At 45.2% G+C, this 10,000-nt stretch overlaps 1 protein-coding gene across 2 annotated transcripts in view; it reads left to right on the forward strand.

Annotated features, from left to right (window-relative positions):
- Positions 1-10,000, forward strand: part of LOC110534820 (periostin) — a 58,625-nt gene that overhangs the window by 27,025 nt on the left and 21,600 nt on the right. For both annotated transcript variants that reach the window (XM_036989451.2, XM_036989452.2), the window contains exons 8-13: positions 409-621; positions 1,552-1,686; positions 2,503-2,651; positions 6,829-6,965; positions 7,389-7,519; positions 8,378-8,508. In XM_036989451.2, coding sequence (XP_036845346.2) covers positions 409-621; positions 1,552-1,686; positions 2,503-2,651; positions 6,829-6,965; positions 7,389-7,519; positions 8,378-8,508 — 896 coding nt within the window. The remainder of the gene's footprint in view (positions 1-408; positions 622-1,551; positions 1,687-2,502; positions 2,652-6,828; positions 6,966-7,388; positions 7,520-8,377; positions 8,509-10,000) is intronic.

A 10,000-nucleotide genomic window follows, 5' to 3' on the forward strand; every position in this document is an offset into this window, starting at 1 on the left:
CATAACCAGCTAGACCATGCTGGTCAACCCCCATAACCAGCTAGACCATGCTGGTCTACCCCCATAACCAGCTAGACCATGCTGGTCTACCCCCATAACCAGCTAGACCATGCTGGTCAACCCCCATAACCAGCTAGACCAGGGGTGGGCAATCATTTTCGGTAAAGGGCCTCATCAGGATTTCAAAATCCAGCTTGACCATTATTCAACCAGCACTGACCAGCATAGACCAGTATGGACCAGTTTATGCTGGGTATTTCAGCAGGGAACTCAGGGCCAGACTGGCCACACACACTCTCTCTCTCTCTCCCTCTTTTCCCACTTTTCCTCATCTCTCTCACCCTCTCATCTTGGTAACTCTCTCTCTCTCTCTCTTTCCTTACCTCTCTCTCTCTCTCTCCCCCGTAGCCCTGGTGAACTACCACCTGTTGAACAGTGTGCAGTGCTCTGAGGCCATCATGGCAGGCTCTGTGCACGAGACAGCAGAGGGAAGCACCGTTGAGATCGGCTGCGACGGAGACAGCCTGACGGTCAACGGTATCAAGATGGTCCTGAAGAAAGACATTGTCGCCACCAACGGAGTCATCCACCTCATCGACCGGGTCCTCATACCTGACTCAGGTAAGTCTTGTTCCCACGACGATAACCTTTCGCATAACGCAGAAGTCCTCAGGGTAAGAAACTGCAAGGGATTCAACATTTCCCCAATCCAAAATCCAACTCAATCAGTCAGTCAAATAAAATATATTGTGTTGTGGGTTGACGACACAAAGGAGTAAACCACACCTTCACCTTCAAATAAGCAATTTGTCAGTGCGCCCAGAACATTGCTCTGGGAACTAGACGGAGTAATACAATATCTCTGTTTCAAGGTAAGAAGCCTGGTGTGGTACCAGTCAAGTCACATACAAGAATCGACCGTGCTTTATATGACTTGTTTGTATAGCAGTTTAAAGGGACTGAAAGAGAACCTCCCCCTTCGGAGTTTCATCTGGCTTGTTTTGAGTTTTGTGAACGTCTCCGCGTGTGTTAATAAAGATTTGCTTCATTTGACTTTGAGTCCTTAGCGGTGAATATCCACGACATCCGTTGACACAACTTACAGATACCCAGCCTCGAACCCCACAGAGCAAGTAAATGCATAATCACAATGGTTAGGACATACTCCGTAGAAGGCCTGGTTGTGGGCTGGCCAGTCTTCTTCTGGCTGCACCAGAAGTAATTTCTCTTGAATCTGAATGGATCGCCATGGTTTCATGGTTTCATTCAGTTCCCTGGTAGTCTATATTGAGTTTCTAGAACCATCTGGAGTTTTTTCAGATCTATTGTACATGTTTAGCGCTTGTAAAAAGTTGATATAAAAAGGGCTTTGTAAAGACAGTTGATTGACTTTGATTGATTTTAAAAAAAGGGGTTTATGGTTCATTTCAGTCTGGGCTAAAATGCTTGGCACATTTTAGGGCTTGTGGTGGTGCCTTGTATGTAGATATTGTGATGTGTGTTGTCGTTGTTGTTATCTGATGATCGATCATGTGTTGTTTCCGCTCAAAGCCAAGGAGGTGATGGAGCTGGTTGATGAATCCCAGAGCACCTTCAGAGACATGGTGTCAGAGCTCGGCCTATCAGCTGCAATGAAGCCAGAGACAGAGTACACCCTATTGGCTCCCCTCAACCCAGCTTTCTCTGGTGAGTGCTTCTATTGGCTCCCCTCAACCCAGCTTTCTCTGATGAGTTCACCCTATTGGCTCCCTCAACCCAGCTTTCTCTGGTGAGTGCTTCTATTGGCTCCCTCAACCCAGCTTTCTCTGGCGAGTGCTTCTATTGGCTCCCCTCAACCCAGCTTTCTCTGATGAGTTCACCCTATTGGCTCCCTCAACCCAACTTTCTCTGGTGGGTATGCTCTATTGGCTCTCCTCAACCCAACTTTCTCTGGTGGGTATGCTCTATTGGCTCCCCTCAACCCAACTTTCTCTGGTGGGTATGCTCTATTGGCTCTCCTCAACCTACACAGCACATAACAATACCTTTTCGACTAGGGCTTGAAGCCCAATAATCTCAGCCCAGGAACTTCTGCATGGAACTTAAGCACTTGGTCTAGACTAGAGATATTGGATAAACCCTGTTATTATGGCCTAGGAGAACACAATGAAAATGGACTCTAGGAACTCTGGAACCAACAAGCAGATGCTGTATCTTAATTTGATCATCCTGTTATTGCAGGAATTTCCCAGCACAGCAGTAAATGCAAACTTGTAGTGTATTTAAGGTTTTAAAAAAGCCTTCTAAAGTTTGTAATTTTCACTTTAAAATGTCAGACTTGATTTGCCCTAAAGAAAAATGAATCAACCCCTTACAAAAAAAAATCCATTAGTTATAACAATTCACATTTCCTGTTGCTGTAGGATGACTTACTGCTGTGTGAAACTGGATCAAATGAAGATACGGCATCTGTATGTTAGTATCTGGTTTAACTCTCCTGTATATGTCCCCATTGTGTTGCAGATGAGGTGATGTCTTTAGACCAGAGCCTGTTGAAGGTGATCTTGGAGAACCACATTCTGAAGCAAAAACACAAACTGAGTGAACTCTACAACGGACAGCTGCTGGAGACCGTCGCTGGGAAACGAATACGTGTCTTCATCTACCGCACTGTGAGTGGGAGAAAGTGTGTGTGTGTGTGTGTGTGTGTGTGTGTGTGTGTGTGTGTGTGTGTGTGTGTGTGTGTGTGTGTGTGTGTGTGTGTGTGGAAGGGGTAGGGTTGTGTGTATGTGTGTGGCACAGTCCGGTAAGATCAGGTGGAGGTGTGTGTGTGTGTGTGTGTGTGTGTGTGTGTGTGTGTGTGTGTGTGTGTGTGTGTGTGTGTGTGTGTGTGTGTGTGTGTGTGTGTGTGTGTGTGTGGAAGGGGTAGGGTTGTGTGTATGTGTGTGGCACAGTCCGGTAAGATCAAGTGGAGGTGTGTGTGTGTGTGTGTTTGTGTGTGTGTGTGTGTGTGTGTGTGTGTGTGTGTGTGGAACAGTCCCGTAAAATCAGTGGGAGGGGTGTGTCTCTTTATTATCAACAGCTGGTGCGTAATCTCTAATATTAAGGAAGTGTCGAGGTTCTGCTCTAATGAGTTAGAATACCTCATGATAAACTGTTGACCTCACTATTTACCAAGAGAGTTTTCATCTATATTACTCATAGCTGTCTATTTACCACCACAAACTGATACTGGCACTAAGACGACACTCAATGAGCTGTATAAAGGTCATAAGCAAACGAGGAAATGCTTATCCAGAGGCGGCGCTCGGCCAGTGATTTTAATGCAGGGAAACAGTTTGACCTCATTTCTACCAGTTACATGTTAATCTAGAGGGATTAAACCTCTACAATCACCTTTACTCCACACACAGAGACGCATACAAAGCTGTCCTTCGCTCTCCATTTGGCAAATCGGACCATAACTCTACCCTCCTGATTCCTGCTTACAAGCAAAATTTCAAACAGGAAGTACCATTGACTCGCTCAACACAGAAGTGGTCCAACGAAACGGATGCTAAACTTCAGGACTGTTTCGCACAGACTGGAAAATGTTCCAGGATTCATCCGATAATATTGAGCAGTTTACCACATCAGTCAACGGCTTCATTACTAAGTGCATCGACGACGTCATCCCCACAGTGACCGGTACGTACATATCCCAACCAGAAGCCATGGATTACAGGCAACATCCGCACTGAGCTAAAGGCTAGAGCTGCCGCTTTCAAGGAGCAGGACACTAATCCGGAGGCGCATAATAAATCCATCTACGACCTCCGACGAACCATCAAACAGGCAAAGCGTTAAAACAGCACTGAGATTGAATCCTACTACACCAACTCTGATGCTCGTCGGATGTGGTACGGCTTGCAGACTACTACGGATTACAACAGGAAACCCAGCCGCGGACTGCCCAGTGATGCGAGCCTACCAGACGAGCTAAATGCCTTCTATGCTCACTTCAAGACAAGCAACACTGAACCATACATGAGCGCACCAGCTGTTCCGGTCGACTGTATGATCATGCTCTCCATAGCCGATGTGAGTGAGACCTTTAAACAGGTCAACATTCACAAGGCCGCAGGGCCAGTCGGATTACCAGAATGCACTGACCAGCTGGCAAGTGTCTTCAGTCTGTAATACCTACAGTGCCTTGCGAAAGTATTCGGCCCCCTTGAACTTTGCGACCTTTTGCCACATTTCAGGCTTCAAACATAAAGATATAAAACTGTATTTTTTTGTGAGGAATCAACAACAAGTGGGACACAATCATGAAGTGGAACGACATTTATTGGATATTTCAAACTTTTTTAACAAATCAAAAACGGAAAAATTGGCGTGCAAAATTATTCAGCCCCTTTACTTTCAGTGCAGCAAACTCTCTCCAGATGTTCAGTGAGGATCTCTGAATGATCCAATGTTGACCTAAATGACTAATGATGATAAATACAATCCACCTGTGTGTAATCAAGTCTCCGTATAAATGCACCTACACTGTGATAGTCTCAGAGGTCCGTTAAAAGCGCAGAGAGCATCATGAAGAACAAGGAACACACCAGGCAGGTCCGAGATACTGTTGTGAAGAAGTTTAAACCCGGATTTGGATACAAAAAGATTTCCCAAGCTTTAAACATCCCAAGGAGCACTGTGCAAGCGATAATATTGAAATGGAAGGAGTATCAGACCACTGAAAATCTACCAAGACCTGGCCGTCCCTCTAAACTTTCAGCTCATACAAGGAGAAGACTGATCAGAGATGCAGCCAAGAGGCCCATGATCACTCTGGATGAACTGCAGAGATCTACAGCTGAGGTGGGAGACTCTGTCCATAGGACAACAATCAGTCGTATATTGCACAAATCTGGCCTTTATGGAAGAGTGGCAAGAAGAAAGCCATTTCTTAAAGATATCCATAAAAAGTGTTGTTTAAAGTTTGCCACAAGCCACCTGGGAACAAGCATCTCTGTTTTGTCCGAGTTTAAAAGTACAAAGTTTGCAGCCATCCACTTCCTTATGTCTGAAACACATGCTTCTAGCGAGGGCAATTTTGGGGCTTCACCATGTTTCATTGAAATGTACAGCTGTGTGTCATCCACGTAGCAGTGAAAGTTAACATTATGATTTCAAATGACATCATCAAGAGGTAAAATATATAGTGAAAACAAAAGTGGTCCTAAAATGGACCCTTAAGGAACACCGGAAATTTACAGTTGATTTTTCAGAGGACAAACCATTCACAGAGACAAACTGATATCTTTCCGACAGATAAGATCTAAACCAGGCCAGAACTTGTAATTTGCTTTCTAATAATCATGACCTTTACTAGTCCTGTCTTAGAGGACCACTAGGCCTTTACTAGTCCTGTACTAGAGGACAGGTAGGCCTTTACTAGTCCTGTATTAGAGGACAGGTAGGCCTTTACTAGTCCTGTATTAGAGGACAGGTAGGCCTTTACTAGTCCTGTATTAGAGGACAGGTAGGCCTTTACTAGTCCTGTATTAGAGGATCGCTATAGTAAAATAATGCAATTTAGGGAGCTAAATGAACAGCTCTTTCACACATGACAGACACGGGCAATATTGCCGGAAATTTATTGGCAGATATTGTCAGGTTTTTGCTTTTATAGCCAATAGTGGCTAACCAGGTGTGGGATAATGTCAAGGTTGCATTGATTAGACAGCAGCTAGCAGTTTGAGGTGTCTGATACTCATCTGATTTGTTTATGACAGTTTGAGGTGGAACACATGAAAACTCACAAAAGAATATAGACATTTCAAATGTTATATTATTGACTATGTACAGTGTTGTAACAATGTGCAAGTAGTTGAAGTATGAAACGGAAAATACATCTCTCTCTCTTACTCTCTCGATTGGAATGCATTGGATGGGTGGATGGGTGGATGGATGGATGGACGGATGGGCGGGTGGGCGGGCGGATGGATGGATGGGTGGATGGATGGATGGACGGATGGGCGGGTGGATGGATGGATGGACGGATGGACGGGTGAGTGGATGGATGGGTGGATGGATGGATGGGTGGATGGATGGATGGACGGATGGACGGGTGAGTGGATGGATGGGTGGATGGATGGATGGGTGGATGGATGGATGGACGGATGGACGGGTGGATGGATGGATGGACGGATGGACGGGTGAGTGGATGGATGGGTGGATGGATGGATGGGTGGATGGATGGATGGACGGATGGACGGGTGAGTGGATGGATGGGTGGATGGATGGATGGGTGGATGGATGGACGGATGGGCGGGTGGGCGGGTGGATGGATGGATGGATGGACAGATGGGCGGGTGGATGGATGGATGGACGGATGGACGGGTGAGTGGATGGATGGGTGGATGGATGGATGGATGGATGGGTGGGTGGATGGATGGATTGGTGAGTGGATGGATGGATGGATGGATGGATGGATGGATGGATGGATGGATGGATGGGTGGGTGGATGGATGGATGGGTGGGTGGGTGGATGGGTGGGTGGGTGGACGGGTGGGTGGATGGACAGGTGGGTGGATGGACGGACGGGTGGGTGGATGGACGGATGGGTGGACGGATGGATGGGTGGATGGATGTTTAGAATTGATTGCATTGGACTAGTAACCGAAAGGATGCAAGATCGAATCCCTGAGCTGACAAGGTAAAAATCTGTCGTTCTGCCCCTTGACAAGGCAGTTAAGCCGCTGTTCCTAGGCCGTCATTGAAAATAAGAATTTGTTCTAAACTGACTTACCTAGTTAAAATAAAGGTAAAATAAAATAATAAAATTGATTGATTTGTCTCTATCTCCGTCTCTAGGCTGTGTGTATTGAGAATTCCTGCATGGTGCGAGGCAGTAAAGAGGGCAGCAACGGAGCCCTTCACCTGATGAGGTCTCTCATCAAACCAGCTCAGACCACCATCTACAAGGTTCTCATGGCAGATGGACGCTTCAAGTAAGGACATCCAAACCAATGTGTTAATTTGACAGTATGGTCACATCTTGAGACTCGGGACTATTGGTATCAATGAAAGATTTGTGTGATATGTGAAAATAGGTCAAAAATAGACGTTTGTCTATAATACCTCAAATTTGAGGTGAAACCGTTGGTATAGATCTATAGATGGTATATCTTCAAACAAAAAAAAAAAAAAAAAAAAAAGTAAAAATTCCTTCATGGATATCTCTGCATGTTCCATTAAGACAAAGATTTTCAAGACTTATTGAACTAAAGATTCACTGTTTCTCTCTGCGCTCTCAAGGATTTGATTGAGTCATTAACTAATTGATTGATTGGATTATTGATTTATTGAGTGATTTGTTGATTGGTTGATTGGTTGAGTGATTGGTTTCTCTATCTCTATGTATCTGTCTGTAGTATCTTCCTGTCTCTGATGAAGAGTGCAGGTCTGACAGAGCTGTTGAAACAGGAGGGATCCTACACCGTGTTCGCACCCACAGATGAAGCCTTCGACGGGCTCACAGAACGGGACATCACCCTGCTGGCCAGTTAGTACTCCGTCTCTCTTTCCATCCTTCAATCTTGTTAGCAATCTTCTTTCATTCTTCATCCCCTTTACAACATAGGACAGGAACCAGCAATGTAGAGGATGCCTGTTGGAGAATTCAGTGCTCCCACCTGTCCAGTTCTTTGAGTTTACTGCTTTTCTCCTGTCCAGTTCTTTGAGTTTACTGCTTTTCTCCTGTCCAGTTCTTTGAGTTTACTGCTTTTCTCCTGTCCAGTTCTTTGAGTTTACTGCTTTTCCAGCTGTCCAGTTCTTTGAGTTTACTGCTTTTCTCCTGTCCAGTTCTTTGAGTTTACTGCTTTTCTCCTGTCCAGTTCTTCGAGTTTACTGCTTTTCTCCTGTTCAGTTCTTTGAGTTTACTGCTTTTCTCCTGTCCAGTTCTTTGAGTTTATTGCTTTTCTACCTGTCCAGTTATTTGAGTTTACTGCTTTTTCTCCTGTCCAGTTCTTTGAGTTTACTGCTTTTCTACCTGTCCAGTTATTTGAGTTTACTGCTTTTCTACCTGTCCAGTTATTTGAGTTTACTGCTTTTCTACCTGTCCAGTTCTTTGAGTTTACTGCTTTTCTACCTGTCCAGTTCTTTGAGTTTACTGCTTTTCTCCTGTCCAGTTCTTTGAGTTTACTGCTTTTCTACCTGTCCAGTTATTTGAGTTTACTGCTTTTCTACCCGTCCAGTTCTTTGAGTTTACTGCTTTTCCACCTGTCCAGTTCTTTGAGTTTACTGCTTTTCCACCTGTCCAGTTCTTTGAGTTCAGTTCATAAAAGGAGAAGTGATAGAGGGAGCCACTGTTGAGATACATATTTGTGTAACTCCTGTTTTTCCTGTGTGACATCATCATTAGGCGACGTGAACGCTCTGAGGACCATCCTCCTGTATCACTTCAGTAACGGAGTGTTCATCAACGGGGGACTGGAGGGAGGGGTCACCAACCTGCTCAAGACCATCCAGGGACACAACCTGCAAGTGCTGTCTGTATGTACACTAAACCATTCTCATACAGTGCACGCTTTAATTGTTTGTTGTTCTAAGCTACATGGCTTAAAATGCTTGCTCGCTCAGTTCAAAGTGAATGATGGCAGGTCCTACTGCCTGTAAACACACAGTCCAGTTCATAGTGAATGATGGCAGGCCCTACTGCCTGTAAACACAGTCCAGTTCAAAGTGAATGATAGCAGGCCCTACTGCCTGTAAACACACAGTCCAGTTCATAGTGAATGATGGCAGGCCCTACTGCCTGTAAACACACAGTCCAGATCATAGTGAATGATGACAGGCCCTACTGCCTGTAAACACAGTCCAGTTCAAAGTGAATGATAGCAGGCCCTACTGCCTGTAAACACACAGTCCAGTTCATAGTGAATGATGGCAGGCCCTACTGCCTGTAAACACACAGTCCAGATCATAGTGAATGATGACAGGCCCTACTGCCTGTAAACACACAGTCCAGTTCATAGTGAATGATGACAGGCCCTACTGCCTGTAAACACACAGTCCAGTTCATAGTGAATGATTGCAGGGCCGTGTGGCAAATGGCTTGTTTGTATAAAGCCTACTGTATCTCTGATTGGCTATAGCGCCCCGGTCTGTGTAGACTCCTGTCCTGGACAAGACAGATGTTTTATTCTGTTTTATTTGCAGCAGTGTCTATTAATTGTCCAAAATGGCCGCTTTCCCACTCTATTGCCTATAATATTTTCACATTCCTTAGTATACCTGATTCCGAAACATTCTAAGAATTTATGAAAACGTGAAAATTACGATATTTAAATGCTCATATAACAGAACATGGCCAAGATGTTCAAATGTTCATAAATGACCAGCATGGTCCAATAATAATAAGGCAGAACAGTTGAAACTGGAGCAGCAGCACGGCCAGGTGGACTGGGGAGAGCAAGGAGTCATCATGCCAGGTAGTCCTGGGGCATGGTCCTAGGGCTCAGGTCCTCCGAGAGAGAGAAAGAAAGAGAGAAAGAGAGAATTAGAGAGAGCATACTTAAATTCACACAGGACACCGAATAGGACAGGAGAAGTACTCCAGATATAACAAACTGACCCTAGCCCCCCGACACATAAACTACTGCAGGATAAATACTGGAGGCTGAGACAGGAGGAGTCAGGAGACACTGTTTAAAGAATCTGTATGTCGTTCTGAAATATGTACACTGAAATACTGGACATTTTGACTCTTATGATGGTGATGATTTGACAAAATTACAATTATAGTCTTGAATTGGACTTGCATTCTTCTGGTGTTGGTCTTGGACCCCTTGTCTCCGTCTTGACTCAGTCTCACCCCCCCCCAGTCTTGGACCCCTTGTCTCCGTCTTGACTCAGTCTCACCCCCCCCCACCCCCCCCACCCCCCCCCCCGGTCTTGGTCTTGACTCGGACTTGATTTAGGTGGTCTCGAAAACAACACTGCTCTGAGGTAGTCCCAGAGGCAGAGCAGACGGAAACTTAGTAGG

This window comes from Oncorhynchus mykiss, chromosome 10 (genome assembly GCF_057628025.1).
Source record: "Oncorhynchus mykiss isolate SJ-2025 chromosome 10, ASM5762802v1, whole genome shotgun sequence".
In the NCBI taxonomy this organism is placed as follows: Eukaryota; Metazoa; Chordata; class Actinopteri; order Salmoniformes; family Salmonidae; genus Oncorhynchus; species Oncorhynchus mykiss.